The 15,519-nt window shown below is 32.8% G+C and overlaps 3 protein-coding genes and 1 non-coding gene across 4 annotated transcripts; 2 read left to right on the forward strand and 2 right to left on the reverse strand.

Annotated features, from left to right (window-relative positions):
• Positions 1 to 1,936: 1,936 nt before the first annotated feature.
• Positions 1,937 to 4,869, reverse strand: LOC126676628 (uncharacterized). Its single transcript, XM_050370866.2, has 8 exons — positions 4,688 to 4,869; positions 4,404 to 4,516; positions 4,255 to 4,326; positions 3,589 to 3,624; positions 3,020 to 3,065; positions 2,644 to 2,731; positions 2,320 to 2,377; positions 1,937 to 2,196 (listed from the first exon to the last, which is right to left on the reverse strand). Exons 1-8 carry the CDS (start codon positions 4,764 to 4,766, stop codon positions 2,146 to 2,148), a joined length of 543 nt encoding a protein of 180 aa, XP_050226823.1. The 5' UTR covers positions 4,767 to 4,869; the 3' UTR covers positions 1,937 to 2,145.
• A 2,434-nt stretch (positions 4,870 to 7,303) lies between these two features.
• On the forward strand, positions 7,304 to 9,322 carry LOC126665646 (uncharacterized). Its single transcript, XM_050358498.2, has 5 exons — positions 7,304 to 7,420; positions 7,505 to 7,625; positions 7,706 to 7,809; positions 8,847 to 8,978; positions 9,068 to 9,322. The coding sequence occupies exons 1-5, from the start codon at positions 7,418 to 7,420 to the stop codon at positions 9,092 to 9,094; spliced, it is 387 nt and encodes a 128-aa protein (XP_050214455.1). The 5' UTR covers positions 7,304 to 7,417; the 3' UTR covers positions 9,095 to 9,322.
• A 778-nt stretch (positions 9,323 to 10,100) lies between these two features.
• On the forward strand, positions 10,101 to 10,182 carry TRNAS-AGA (transfer RNA serine (anticodon AGA)). Its single transcript has one exon. It is a non-coding gene; the product is annotated as a tRNA-Ser (tRNA).
• Positions 10,183 to 11,547: 1,365 nt separating this feature from the next.
• Positions 11,548 to 14,430, reverse strand: LOC126676979 (pentatricopeptide repeat-containing protein At4g32430, mitochondrial-like). Its single transcript, XM_050371372.2, has one exon. It carries the CDS (start codon positions 14,126 to 14,128, stop codon positions 11,771 to 11,773), a length of 2,358 nt encoding a protein of 785 aa, XP_050227329.1. The 5' UTR covers positions 14,129 to 14,430; the 3' UTR covers positions 11,548 to 11,770.
• Positions 14,431 to 15,519: the final 1,089 nt, after the last annotated feature.

Raw genomic sequence — 15,519 nt, forward strand, 5'->3', positions numbered from 1 at the left:
GTCCATTGTAGTAAATTTTATTAATTTGTTACCTGAAATTCAACTAGAAGTTTGTTGCTGCAATAATATGAGTATGTTACGTGGAAATGAATTCTTAAGATTTGGTAGAGAGAAAATCACTATTGATTGCTGAACCTTTTCGTCCTATCATTTGCATGCAATTTTTTCCTTTGGTGAATAGGTAAAATGTTGAGTTTTGAAAAATATAGATCGTATTTTATCATAGCTCGCAGAGGTATTTGGGAGCATACTTCAGCATTATCATGTGCAGTGATACGTTACGTGGTTTTCTAGTTGACTGTGCATTTGATGGTAATTGAGTGCACCTCTTTCATATATAGGAAGTTCAGAGTTTTCAACTTGATGGTTTTACATCACTATTTAGCGGTATGTGTTTGCATGAATGATTTTTACGAGGTTTAGAAGTTGATGGCCGGTGCTTTATCACTCAAAGCGGTTAAATTCACATTGTATTTGTGAGTTTATGTCATGAGTCCATGCTTATCGGGTTTTATAGCTACTAAAATGATTGGTGCTGTTGGTATGGACTTGAAATTAGTCTGTAGTGTTTTGCTATCTAGGTTAAACCAATGAGAGTTGTTCTTCATTTCTTGAAGATTCTTCTGAAACCATATATTTAGCTCGAAGTACCAATGTATCCTTCCTGACTGAATAGTCTTTTATGATTCAACAAACTGATGCAGATAAATAAAGTTATTGAATTGAATGCAATTCATAAGTTGATAGAAAGTAGCAAGTCTTTTGACGGAGCTCATGTAGGAAGTTACTGCCTTTTCTATCTTTAGCTCATATATTTGTGAATTTAGCAAATTTAACAGACAAGTCAAGTTCGTCGGAAGTTTTGATAACTGATTCGCGTATGCTTTTAATGAGCAAATGATCGATACTTCGGTTTTATCAGAATCGCAATTAGAGTTCTTGTAGACAAACAGCCGTTCCTCTTGAAGTGATTTGTAGATACAAATTACAATAACCAGTTAATAATAATGCATGAATGTATTAGGATGAATATAATCCCCATTCATTTGATATGATGTATTCGAACAAAGTTAATAATAAATTAAACTCTTAATATAACATTTAGATAATTCTCCAGTTACAAATTTCATTTAAAATCTTAAAACAAACTTACTCAATTTTTAAAAAGATGTAATCGAACGAAACTAATTTTCTTTGTTACTTTTTTCAAAATAAAAATAAATTAAATTTGAAAGAAATATATTTTTAAATCAAATTGAACCAGTCGGTTCGGTCAATTCTATTGGTTCGGATTATATTACAACTTAACTAAATCCGTTTATGCTCAAAATCGAACCGAAAACCCAAATATTTTGTAAAATCAAATCAAACCGAACTAAATTTTTTCATTTTTTTAAATTTAATCTAAACCGAAATTTTGGTTTTCAAAAACCGAATTGAACCAAATTAGCTAATTTTTTTATGTCCAAAACCACACCGAACTAAAGAATGGAATGTTTGAGTGTTTATCCCACACAACGGATGTGTGTTTATCCCACACAACGGATGTGCCACGTCATTTTTACAACAAGCCAATAATCACTTGTAATAGGAAATCTTTATTTGTTGATTATTTGTTTATCATTAAACATTTGCACATGGTTAACACCTCATTGGTTTGTTGCACGAATGACGTGGCGCAACCGTTGCGTTATATAATTATTCGGAATGTTTTATAATATCAAGGCGAACCAAATTTTTTTTATTAAAAAAAAAACTGAATTGAACCAAAATTTTAAAGAATTATTTTTTCAAACCAAATCGAACATTTGGTCATTTTTAGCTTGGTTATTGTTCAAAAGACTTAAATTTTGAGCAAATATTTTTTACTCATACATACAGCACCATCAAATAAGTTGCACCAACTCCTAGGCTATGTCGGATTATTCACAGTATAGGAATGGAAATGTGATCATGTTTCATTATCAATAAATTAAATGTTAATACAGTTGTGTTATATTCGATTATTATATATTAGTGTAGTAGAAATACCAAACATGAAATTTGGCTCTGTATATTATGCTACAAAATCTACAAACGCTGAACTGTGCTGCTCCAAAAGAAAGTGTTTATATGCTACTAACAAGTCTTGAGCTCTTTGTTTCACTAGTCCTTCGATGTAACTGCAACCAACCCCAACACACCCACGACTATATACTGCACGCCATACCCGTAAAGAAGATTAAATGTAAGCGTTACTTATGTATTGAAACTAATCTGCAAGCAAAAATGTACTTTTATATTTATGTTAATGGAGAGTGCAGAAGCTTTTCAGAATACCTTGATAAGTGGCTTCTCGGTCATTATAATTGTCACCCATCCAACATAAGGAAAGAATCTGCAGAAACAGATAATCAAACATTACAAAGCACAATTAGTATTATGTTGCATAAAACCCAACAAATTACAATAATCGGAATATCATAGTATATGAGAAATGCATCCAGAATTCAGCTCACGGTCCCTCATAACATGCCAACACAAGTTCGGATTCTGTAGCAACTCATATCAGCGATGCAGAATCACGTTTTAAGATTGTTTCGCAAAATGACAAGTATTTTTAGAATAAAAACAAAGACATTTATCATTAAATTTGGTATATACCCAACAGCTCGTCCCATGACATCTTGCGGTTTCAACCAATTCTGGCCATCAGCATATAAAACTGTATCATCCATGTCGTTGTTGTCTCCTGATAAAGATTGACAATCAATAAGAAAATCATGGATATCCTGAAAGAATAACAACTGAAACTAGAACCATAAATTGAAAGATCAAAAGAGTCCAGATGCAATTGAGAGCACTTCCAGTATGCTTTTGTCGATGCATATGTGGCTTAAATAGTTATGCCCCTTCAATATTATTCTTCACTGAAGTTTTGGATCAATACTTTATAGTTGCATACAAAGGAGGGGAACAATCACTAATATTATCCTTAAAATAAAAGAAATGCAACTACGTGAATTATAGAACATTGTACCCTTTGTGAGAATATCAGCATCTCCAGAACCCCGTCGCTCATGTACCTAAGAAGGAATAAAGGAAGCAAAATACATAAATGGGTAGTTAACATTGTAACATCAAATTACAACACATTTTAATTTAGAATAACAGGAGCAACGTCTGATTCACTAGTTACAGTTTGTTTTTTTACTTTTGATTGCTGGGACAATGTTAGCATTTCGAGAGAGAAAAATTCAAAAAACACCTTTACCAAAAGACAGAGGATGATATCCTAAATTTTACTTCGAGTTCATCCGCCCTGAGTTATGATTAACACAGTGCTAGTACCAATAAAAAGAAAACATATTTGAAAATTTGCAGAATGTCATCAATCCAAAAGTCCATAGGAAAGGTTATTCAGATTTCATGTATGAATCAACAGGTTTACATATTTTTCATTTGCGAAACACCAAATTTTTTGCATGATGCCCATGATCTATAATGCTGTCATCATAACGTATAACATATTTGTTGACTGGATATAAAACAAGGCATAAGATGAAAGGCAATGTTGACTGGAAAAATAAGATCGCACACATATTTTACCTCAATCACTCGATGGACAATTGGAATTTCTTCTCCCTAAAAAAGAGTGCAGAAGATATGTTAACACCAGAACCTACTTTATAAGTAAATGACCGTAGTGATAAATAATGCAGACCAGCAGAAGGAAAGAAACATAGGAAACTAAAGAATAGAGTAATTAAATCTTGCTATAACACAGCAGTTAAACACAAAGGGTAAGAAAAAGTTCATAACAAGCAAGTGCTAATATATACCCAGTGCTCAACATGCGTTTCATTAGCCACAGAGCAAATTCGAAGATATATTGTCCCCTCGAAAGAGCTCAATCATATACTGCATAGAGATTGGATTAGGTTATAATCAAGTGGATCCTATTCCTGAAATTGCTAGCTATGTAAGCTCATGGAGTATTTCCTTTGGGGTACATATAGAAAGCTACTTAGTATCATTCTGACCAAGAAGTCACATGTTCAAACTTCAAACCCTCGAATCAGCATCTTTGTAATTCAAGGAGAAGGCAAATCTAATCTTTCCTAAACATGGAGAGCCTCATCTATCTAACATGAACACGCTAAAATGAAAAAACCGAAATGGGATGGGCTAATAGGTTAAGAATACAGAGTTTTTGAGGTTCATAAAGGTTTTCAAAACAGCATTGAGTCTGAGTGAGATGGATGAACAGCGTACCTCTACATTAAACACAACAATTTCCCCTGCCCGAATAGGATCCTTACTGGCATGCAAAAACAAAATATCACCCTGCAAACCAATAACAAATTATGACCCTGCAATAACAACAAAACGAAGAGTAAAATTTCGCCTAAAGAGAGACTAACTCGTTGGAAAGCAGGTTCCATACTTTCAGAAATCACAACTACGAGCGGCGACTCAGTACCAGTAATACACATCAACGCTTTCCATATCATTATTGTTGAAGCAACAATCAACCCTGCAACCAAATTGTGCACCATTTCAATAATAAGAAAAAAAACACATTAAAATAAGTAATCCCGCAAATGTATATAAATGAAAATGAAAATGAAAATTAAAGAACTGAGAGAAACAAAAACAAAGAAAAGCCCAAAATTTGATGTAATAAATGCATTACAGAGAGACGAACCGAGATTAATGGTTTGCGAGAGAGTTTGTCTGATGTGAATAGATTTGATAGAGTCGATGGTGTTTGCTACGATGCCCATATCCAGTTTCTTTGCAATGCAATCCTTAAGAACGCTGCCAGTTTTCTCAGCGGGCAAGTTCGTATTTTTCTTCGACTAATTGAGCAGCAATTTTTTTTGGTCAAAACTAAATGTAGTCGAGTACATTAGATTTTTCATGAGAGTGGGTCGCACTACAGTTGTTGCAGTGTCGTGGCAAATCCACTTATGTAACGACATCTGTCGTTGTGTTAAAAATCTAACAGGTGCCTTTTGATTAGCGTTTGAAAAAACAAAAAAGACAAAACCAATAAGAAGGTCTCTCTAATTTGCCAGTTTTGTTTGAGAAACCACTATCTCAAAATTGCTTATGTTTGAGTCCCTATGCAAAATTCTAATTTTCAGGTCTTTTTAAGGGATTGGAGAAATAAAAAAATTATAAATAAAGGAACTGGAGAAAATTAAAAAAACTTGAAAATCAAAAAATATGCAAATAAAAAGACCGAAAAAACAAAAAAATAGTATAAAGATTTCTTGAACAAAAATAATACTCCCTCCATTCCGTTTAAGAAGGGACAAATAAATTTTATATAAAAATTAATAAAATAAAATAATATTTTATTTTGTCATGCTTACCCTTATTAATTAGTATAGTTTGTCCTAATAATAAATGTATTGAAAATTGAATTGCATTTAATGCATATTGAAATAACTAAAGGATAAAAGTGGAAGTTCAATATAAATTGGCACAGAAAACACGATATGACATTCTTAAATGAGATAAATAAAAATGGGATATGTCCCTTCTTAAACGGGACGGAGTGAATATAATATAAAGGCCTCTAAATGAGTTTAGCCAAAAAAAATTCTTTGGCTTGGAGAATGAAACACATTCAATTACTTGATTCATTTATTAGAAATTTAATAATAAATTATTCATATTTTAAATAATATTGTATTTAAAATTTGTTAAATATATTTTAAAATTATAGGGGTACGACCCTATATTTATAATTAAAAAATTCAAAAGTGAATGAGGGCGGTGGCTTAACCTAAATCTTTCTCACTAAAAATTATGTTAAATTTTAATAAATGATTTTTTTGTCATTATCATGAGGTGTTCTAAACGGATCTCAACTATGAGACATTCCACATTCAGACGAATACTCACTCGAACCGGGAAGTCTCATGATAATTGATGCTCGGTCGTTGATGAAAACTTTTAGCAAAAACGCGTGCTTTATGGGCCTAAACTAAATGGTTAAGGCGTCTCCAGTGTATCAAAAGATCATGGATTCGAATCCTGCCTCCATAATAAACAACTAACAAACTGAGACTCTACGAGTCGTGTTCTATTTTTGTTAGAAAAATGGTGCCATCTGGATTACGCTTAATGCGATGAACCCATTTGCAGCCGATAATATTCTGAGAAGAAAATGGCACAAGATCCCAAGTGTGGTTAGCAAGAAGAGCATTGATTCCATCTGTCATTACGGTTCGCCAATTTTCATCCTTAACAACTTGAGTATAAGTTTGCGGTATCTGAAGAAGCAACAGCTTGATAAATCTTGGGTGTAAGACAACCCTTTTGTGTCCTTGTAATCATATTATAGGTTTTGTGGATAATATTTGTTCGTGTTCCTTCGCTTAGTGGAGATGGATTTGAATGTGAACCGGAAGCAGAAGCTAAAGGAATTCTATGAGATTTTCAATTGGTGTTGATTACAATGGAGGGGATGATAATACCGATGTGTTGGAGTTGGGTGAGGAGATAAAATGAGCTGGTGAAGTTTGTTTATTAGCTGGAGATGAGTTTATTAAGATAGAGATTTGAGATTGTTTGGATGAAATTTTTTCGATAAAGTATTAAAAAATGTTTTTTCGAAATAAAAAAAGAAAAAGAAAACTAGTTTTTGCTTAGCAAATAGAAAAGCTATTCATTCACGGTGCAACTGTGTATACAACAGTCACATGCGAGAGTTTAACAGTTGCCCAGAGTTGTCGTAGCCGGAAGAGCCATACATTCATTACTTGCTCGGTCAAGGGCGAGCAACTGTTAGGTGCAATAATTTATGGGTCTTTATTGCTAGTTGTGCAATAATTGAAAAATTTTTATTTTTCTTTCATATGTGTAAATTAGGTGGAAGTTTTTAAATAATTAACGCATTAATTTTAGAGATTGATTTCACGCACATAACAGACATCCATTCAGGTCAGGGACTTGAACTTGCGAAACCGTGGAGTTGAAGGACCAAAAAAAGATAAAAATTAGTTTAAGGGTTAGATAATCAAAAGTAGTATAGTTTAAAAATCTGAAAATGAGTTTTTACTAAATTAAAGGGCTTAAGTGACCTTTCTTGAATGTCATACAATCAAAATTTATGGCTAAGTGGACATGATATGCTGTGGGTAAAATGGGCCCAGCCTGCAAAACCAACAGGTTTGGCCGTTATGGACCTATGGTAAATTGAAACCTCTAATATCCTGAGTTAACTCGGCCCGGCCTACAAAAAAATCTCAAAGATTTGGGTAAAAAATAACTAGCTCTAAATTGTCTCATAAAAAAAAAACTCTTCACAATAACAATATCTTTAAATATCAGGGTTAGGTAGCCACCTGTATATTGGTCCCTCTCAAAATTCCTTAAACCCTTTCACTAGCAAAGCAAACCCTAGCCTCCTCCTCTTTACAAAATGGTAATTTAATTTCTGATTTGTTCGTAGTTATAAGGATTCATGAAGCTTAATTGTGGATTGACTTATTGATTTTTGATTTTGCAGACTGGAGAAACAGTAAACCCTAAAGCATACCCACTTGCAGATGCGCAGTTGTCCATAACCATATTGGATCTTGTTCAACAAGCTGCTAATTACAAGCAACTCAAAAAAGGAGCTAATGAAGGTTTTTAATTTTTTTCGTTTGTCTTGTTTTTGTTGATTTTAGTACATTTCTGATCAATGTTTGGTTCGGTTTGGTTTCAGCTACTAAGACCCTTAATAGGGGTATCTCTGAGTTTGTTGTGATGGCTGCCGATACTGAACCTATCGAGATTCTTTTGCATCTTCCGTTGCTTGCGGAGGATAAGGTTTGTTCAAACTGAACTAAACCGAACGTAGTCATTTCATTTGTTTTTTTTATTCTGTTCGGTTTGTATAGAAAGTGAAAAGAAATTACCTTACTTTTAAACCAAAACGAATGGAGAAACCAATTCTTTTATAATTTTAAACCGAACTGAATTTGTGGGTTTAGTTCTGCTAGTTTAGTTTGTGCACACCTTTAGTCTCTGAGTTCAAAATCATAGTTAATAGTTGAAGTGTGACCTCTAAAGAGCAGATTAAACAAACGGCAGAGTTATCCAAAAGTCTGTAGAATTGCATAAAAAGAAAGTGTAGAGTTTCAATCAGTTACGAACTATAACTAATTGAAGTTGTTGGTTTTGTTGTTTTGGTTTCAGTTCTATATATTTGATGACTCTAAATGTTTTTGTAATTTGAACTGGAATGTAAAAATCTGCAAGCATTTTTACAATTTGATTAAGGTTTTGAATTTATATGCGACTCTTAGTTGTTTCTGAACATTTTCCATGCTTTTAATTGAAGTATATTCACTTGAATATTTAAAGAACAATGTCCTGATTTTAGTTGTGTAAATGTTCAAAATCATTTTAAGTTTTAACTATATACATATATTTTAATTTATTGATTTTGACGCTTTACTAGCTATCAAAAAATATCCACTCTATGTTTATGGAATATTACTCCGACTTTTAGTTATGTAATCTTTGGATATTTTGAGCTCACGAACTAACTGCTTAGTCTTATGTGACTATGTCAATTCATTGTCCGCTATCTCCATTAATTTCACTTTTACATTAACCGCATTTGTTGTTATGTTGCTAAGTTAGACGAGAGGTTAACTTTAGTTGAATACATGATGTATTTAGTAAAAGCCTTGAGTCTATATCTGAAGTATACATATATGCGTTAATTGTTGTTGTGTCTTAGAATATAGAAATTGAAATCTTCTTGTTTGCTTTTTTAATTAATGCATGTTACAGTCAGTTTTGTACTTATATTTTTTCTCCAGAATCAAATTGCTCATTTAACCTTGTTCATGTTGCAGAATGTGCCATATGTATTTGTCCCTTCAAAGCAAGCGCTTGGCCGAGCTTGTGGTGTCACAAGACCAGTTATTGCTGCTTCCGTCACAACAAACGAGGGCAGTCAATTAAGGTCTCAGATACAACAGCTCAAGGTATTTTTCTTAATCATATAATTTGATTCCTTTGGCTATTTCACGGGGCATTTAAGTAAGAAATCTGAATATTTTGTTTGTAAATGCAGGATGCCATTGAAAAGCTATTGATATAAACATTTCAGTACGTGCATTGGTGTGATGGGCCTACTCCAGTGGAGGCTTTGACTGATGAAGTTGTATCATTAGAGAACAAAGCTTTTATTTTTATATGATATTAAGATTCTTGGTTTTATCAGCTTATTATGTATTATGAGAAAGATTACTCGGATGAAGTTTTGCCAGAACTTGAGAAAGTTGTGAGGTTATTATGTCATATTTAATGCGAGTTATTTTCTTGTTGATGCCTAGAAATCAAAGACAACTTATTAACAGTTATTTGGCGTACAACAAAAAAAAGATTTTGTCCGCAAATTGAAATTTAATAACATTAACAATAAAAGTGAGGACATTCTATTTCAATTAAAAAACTCGCATCCAAGTCTACAGTTTAGGGTTTTCTATATAAATGTCCTTTTTTTGCTGGTTGTGGGTGAGGAGGGATTGAAAACATGTTTAATTTAGATTGACAAAATCATACGCTTATATGAAATTACGTGCTATGGTTCGAATTCATAGTCAATTTTATTTTTGATAAGAGCAGTTGGCAAGTGAGTTTTCATATCCGAAATAGTGTGAAAAGAAGGTTCAACCCCAAGGTGTTCAAAAATAGTAAGATTAGTGAGTTTTCTTTCTGGATGGGGATGTGTATATATGAACTCAGTTCCTCTAGATCAAACCAAATCATATACATTTGAATACATTATGGTTTATGATCATATTACAGATGGTCCCGTTTTTCTTGTTTAAACAGCATTCCATGTAGTTAGGCCATTATAACGCTAAACACTATCAGTGCAAGTTTTATGCAAAAAAATGGATTAAATTAGTCAGATTCTCTCCAAAAGCAACAATTATTTTAACATCAGTGGTTTGTGCTAAAATCTTCCATACAAACATTATCACTGTTAGTGATATATTTCCAGCGGAATCTGGTTGCTTTGCCCCAGTCAAGTATGCAGTGTAACTTTCAATGCTGAATTAGTGTATATTGGATAATGATTGAGTGCAATTAATCATCAAGTGGTCGTGCCGGAGTGGTTATCGGGCATGACTAGAAATCATGTGGGCTTTGCCCGCGCAGGTTCGAATCCTGCCGACCACGATTTTGCTTTTATGTTCCCCATCTAAATTAGGAACATTAGGCTGTGAAAAGGTATGCTATTTAATTTGATTTTTTCTTTTATTAATTCTTAAGTTTAATTTGTAAAAATCTTGTTATATGGCTGCTTAAATCCCAAAAATTAAGTAATATGTGAAGAAAATGAGCTCTTGGTCACTAGGTCAAGTATAGAATTTTAGATTTATTTTTAATAATTGAGGAGGGAGAGTATTTGTTGAAGTAAGTGAACCCATGACATTGACAATTTTCTGTCCAACGCTTATATTATTTGAGAATCATTAGTATAGATTTAATTTGCATTAAATATATAATATTTTTCTGAGTTTTTAATTATAGTTTATTGTTTGATGTTACAATTCAACTTTAAAATTATACTTCAATTATTTTAGCTGTCGGTTTATCATAAATTGATAATATTGAAAATAATTCTATTTATTAAGCCATTAATGAAGGATGGTTTAGTTTTATAAATTGAATAGTCTATTTTTTTAAAAGGGATTGAATTGTATATTTAATGGAATGAATAAATAAAAGACCAATAATATAATATAAAAGTCATCTAAAAATCACAAAGTGTTGTCTATTTATAAATAAATACATTTAAAAAAAATAGACAATTAAAGAAAAAGTGAAAGCATCTGTTGGTTTGAATCAAACGAACCGACCAAGTAAAGTTTATCAAATTATAAATAGAACTGAACTATAGGATCCGATCACATAAAATATTGGTTTGGTTTAATTTGGTTAGGGTACCAATGTTTTTTGTTTACTTTTTTGAATTTTATTTTATTTTAAAATTAACCTTAATATAACGATATTTTTGTCTATTAATTTTCCATATACGATTATTAGCAAATTAACAAATAAAGACTGTGTTTTTATATATTTTTTGCTCCAGTTATTTCGGTTTTTAAAATGTCCAAACCAATTCAAAAACCGAAAATCGAACTTCTAAAGTACAAATTAAACTAAACCATATTTTTTAAACACCAAATTATCACTACAATTTTGGTTAGATTCAATTCGGTTTTATGATTCGATTCGGTTTTTATGTATCCTTTCTTGGCATATTTCCTTTGTGGAAAATTTAAATTGAATCTAATTGTCCTTGTACACTATCTCGAGCAAATTAGAAGAAAAAATAAGTATCGTCATTTCTATAAGATTACATTTTTTCTAATCAATTTCTTTTTTATAATACAAAGTACATAAGGTGTCTTTTGATGAGTATTGTGGAGCAACACTTTTAAACTTTTCATATTCACACAATTACCACCGTAGCAGATAGGTGCCATACGGAAGATAAAGTTTTCAACATTGAATTTTAATCGGCTATATACATGAATGTGATTTTAACCGCAACCTTATTTAAACCAAAGAGCAACTTACCAATTCAAATATGTTTGAAGATTTTTTAAAGGATTGCAACACAATAACTTTTGTAGGAGGCCACCCACTTTAATACCGCTCTAGTTGAAGCAAATTATATCAAAGTAAAAAGACCAACTCTCTCCAAGTAATTCTTACTCTAAAAATACCTCTATCCCATGAAAATAAAAAGAAGCAATGACTACGAGTTCAAAATTGTCACCACCTCTTGAGGGGCGGCTGTAAAGTTGCCATATTTCATAAAGCTAAGGCTCTCTCTCAAAAATTTCATTTCTGATCCCAAGTAATCCGCCATGCTACATATCTCCTGAGATTGTGGATGAGACTTATCTCCTGAAGAAAATGCATACAAACTCAAAGCTGCATCAATATCACAAACATCCACCCAGCTATACCCTACTTCCTTCTTCACTCCCTTTTCTCTCATACCTTTCCTTAACTTCGCCACTTCTTTCCATTGCCCCTTATCAGCATACAAGTTAGACAATAACACATACGAGCCGGATTCTGCCGGCTCCATTGATATCAAAGCATCAGCTACCCTTTCTCCCATTTCTACATTTCCATGTATTCTACAAGCTCCTAACAAGCTCTGCAATACGGATAATCCCGGTCCTCCGGGAATTCGACCCATCAGTTCCTCTGCCTCCTTTAGTCGCCCTGCACGGCCTAACATATCTACCATGCACGAATAATGCTCTGAAGATGGTTCAATCTGATAGTTTCTTATCATTGAATCAAAGAAAATTTGGCCCATATCAACCATTCCTTTTCTTCCACATGCTGCAATTACAGAAAGGAAGGTGATCGAGTCGGGTCTTACTCCTTCCGTCTCCATCTTTTGAAACCAATTCATGACCGAGTCGTAATCTCCGTGCCTTGCGTGTGCAGAGATAATCGCTGTCCATGCGAATTCGCTTCTTAGAGGTGCATCTGCAAAAACTCGTTGAGCCTCACAAAGGCTACCGCGTTTTGCATACATGTCAAGCAGAGCACTAGAAACAATAGGGTCCGTGTTGAATCCGAGCTTTATTATTTGGGAGTGGCACATTTGGCCGTGTTTCAAAGATATGTCCTCAGCAGAACCGATTGCACTCAAGACACTACCGAATGTGTACTGATTGGGGTTTGATTCAGCAACGGCTGACAAAAATGTGATATAAGCTTCTTGAGACAATCCATTTTGTGCATACCCAGAAATTAAAGCATTCCATGTTATGATCTCTCTGTAATTAAGCTCCTCATAAACCTTCACAGAATCTTTCATGGATCCAAACTTAGCATACATTGTGATGAAACTATTCAAAACACTCGATTCTGATGAAAAAGCACTCTTTATACAAAATCCATGAACCGTCATTCCCGATTCCACCAAATCCTTGACAGTTATAGCATGGATTAAACCAATAAATGTCACATCATTGGGATAAACCCCATCATATCTCATCTCATTAAAGAAAGAAACAGCATTTTCTTCATCAATGGATATCATCGTAGTCCATGATACTACATTGCGTTCGACCATCTTCCGAAACACCAATTTGGCATCATCTACAACATCACATTTAGAGTATGTTGAGATGAGAACATTACCAACTGAAACATGTATCCCATATCCTCTTTTTATACTCAAACCGTGAACCTGTTTTCCAACCTCTAAGTTTCCTTCATGACCACAAGCTGAAATAGCACTCGTAAATGAAACATGATCAAGTTTTATCCCTCTTCTAACCATTTCGATAAAAATCGAAATGGCTTCCAGCCCATAAACTCCTTCCTGAGTATACCCTGATATAATTGCATTCCAAGAAACCAAATCCTTAATTTGCATTTCTTCAAAAACTCTTCTAGCCGCCGTTAAACATCCCCATCTCGAATACATAGTTACAAGAGCATTCCCAACAAAAACTTCACAATCTAATCCAGCTTTCAATATACAAGAATGCAACTGTAATCCAAAAGGAATCTCTTCAATTGTTGAACAAAAAGAAAGAACAGTAGTATAAGTTACAGCATCATATACAACCCCATATAGATTCATTCTCAAAGCAAAACTCAGAGCATCTTCTCTATGTTGAAACCCTGAAAGCACAGTATTCCAAGAAACAACATCAGGGTGATTTAAATTCTCAAAAATACATAAAGCTTTAGTAAACACTCCAGCCTTGCAGTACATATTCATAAGCGAATTTGGTACTGTAGTATGCGAATAAAATCCGGAAGTAATAGCAAAAGCATGGATTTGAGACCCGAGAAATATGTCGCCACGGCAACATTTGAGTGCTAAGGAAAGAGTAACTTCATCAACACTCTTAGGAAAATCAAACAGGATGTGTTTCTTAAATGTTTTAAGCGCTTGCATGGAGAGATTGTTGTGTATAGAATCGACCATTGATCTATGAATGGAAATAGCACTTGGTTGAGGAATTCTGTCGAACTGTTGGCGTGCATTGTTATAAGTAGGAAAATTTTCAACAGCAACGGACCGTTGGTTGGAGAAACAGTGTAGGGTTTTGCAATAAAATTGGCGGGTAAGCATTTGGTTTCGACTAACAAGATGTATGTAACATCCGTAATAAAAGCTTTGATTTGAGGAGATAGCTTTCCTGCCTTCTCTTCCACTTTTTTTCTTTTTTATTTCTTTACTTATCTACCTTCTTCAATAAATCTCTCTTTTTGGAGTTCTCTATAGTTGAATATTTTTTAGTATGAGACGGATTTTTTTGGATCATTTGAAGATCTATAATGTTTGTTTGAGATTTGTATTCAACTTTTTATGATTCAAGAAGTTTTGATGTGGTTATACCTATATTTGTGGGTTCTATTGAAAGTGATGCTTAGAATGTTAGGATTTAATAGATCAAGCGGATCGTCGGCAAAATCCGATGAGTGGTAAAGTTCGAGACCTCACTCCAATGAAACTTTGTTCATCCTTGTGTTAAGTTTTAGCGAGATTTACGTCTCAGAATTATCTTCTTTTCGATTATTTTGACTTGTATCTTTAGTTGTTTTTTAATTTTCTTGGATCTAGTTTGAAAGATCACATGGTTAATCTTTGCTATATGACTGTCATCACCTTATAACTTTCCGCAATCTATCTTATTTCTAGTTTTCGAAAAAAAAAAAACAATGTGCGGCTCTCTTTTTAAATGAACTTTATTTTGTTTATATTTATCTTAAAATGACAGTAACATATAAATTGATCCAATGAAAAAGTTATGGTGTTTAATAATATTTAAAATTAAAAATTAAAAATAAAATAGAGTTAAAGTACAATACTCTATTTTATTATACTATTTTACGATTTGTTGCAATTTAATTCAAATCTTTTAATTTTTATAATAGTAGCCAATTGTACTTTTCTGTTGTGAAAATAGTCAAATATATGGTTAAACTTGTTATTTTAAATTAGGCTATTAGGCTCTAATTATTTGTTGATGAATAATAATATATTAAAAATCACAAAAAATGGCAAAAAAAATAAATTAAAATTATTCAAAAACTTTCATATGAAAAGTATAATTTAGCTATTATTGCAATGAAAAAACTGCAAGACGATTTTTATAAAAATTAAAAGATTTGTATTAAATTGCAACAAATTTTAAAAGTTTTTTTTAATCTCAGATTGTCTTTTTAAGCATTATCATGAAATCTGATGCTATGGATGTTTTTTCCGATATCAGATTAAAGAATGGTACTGACCCGCTCATTGATGAGACATGAGTATGTTAGTTTAACAAAACAAATTAATAATTTTAAGTTTAATTTTATAAGACAATTTACGAACGTAGCAGCGCATTGTTTAGTACAAAATTTTGTTCTATGCTAGGTCAACAGAATTGGTTTGACAATCTTGGTTTCTATTGCAAATGTTATTGCTTCCTCTTTGACTTACTGAGATTATAGTTTATCCTAAAAACACTAGATTTA

The sequence above is a fragment of the Mercurialis annua genome, linkage group LG1-X (genome assembly GCF_937616625.2).
Source record: "Mercurialis annua linkage group LG1-X, ddMerAnnu1.2, whole genome shotgun sequence".
Taxonomy (NCBI): Eukaryota; Viridiplantae; Streptophyta; class Magnoliopsida; order Malpighiales; family Euphorbiaceae; genus Mercurialis; species Mercurialis annua.

What these genes read in the sequence shown, in the direction of transcription:
- LOC126676628 (XM_050370866.2), bottom strand. Translation starts at nt 4,766, where the DNA reads ATGGGCATCGTAGCAAACACCATCGACTCTATCAAATCTATTCACATC. An exon ending in TGGAACCTGCTTTCCAACGA is followed by an intron (nt 4,327 to 4,403) that starts GTTAGTCTCTCT and finishes ATTGGTTTGCAG; the next exon opens with GGTGATATTTTGTTTTTGCA. An exon ending in TTGTTGTGTTTAATGTAGAG is followed by an intron (nt 3,625 to 4,254) that starts GTACGCTGTTCA and finishes ACTCTTTTTTAG; the next exon opens with GGAGAAGAAATTCCAATTGT.
- LOC126676979 (XM_050371372.2), bottom strand. Translation starts at nt 14,128, where the DNA reads ATGCTTACCCGCCAATTTTATTGCAAAACCCTACACTGTTTCTCCAAC.
- LOC126665646 (XM_050358498.2), top strand. An exon ending in CAAAAAAGGAGCTAATGAAG is followed by an intron (nt 7,626 to 7,705) that starts GTTTTTAATTTT and finishes GTTTGGTTTCAG; the next exon opens with CTACTAAGACCCTTAATAGG. An exon ending in CGTTGCTTGCGGAGGATAAG is followed by an intron (nt 7,810 to 8,846) that starts GTTTGTTCAAAC and finishes TTCATGTTGCAG; the next exon opens with AATGTGCCATATGTATTTGT.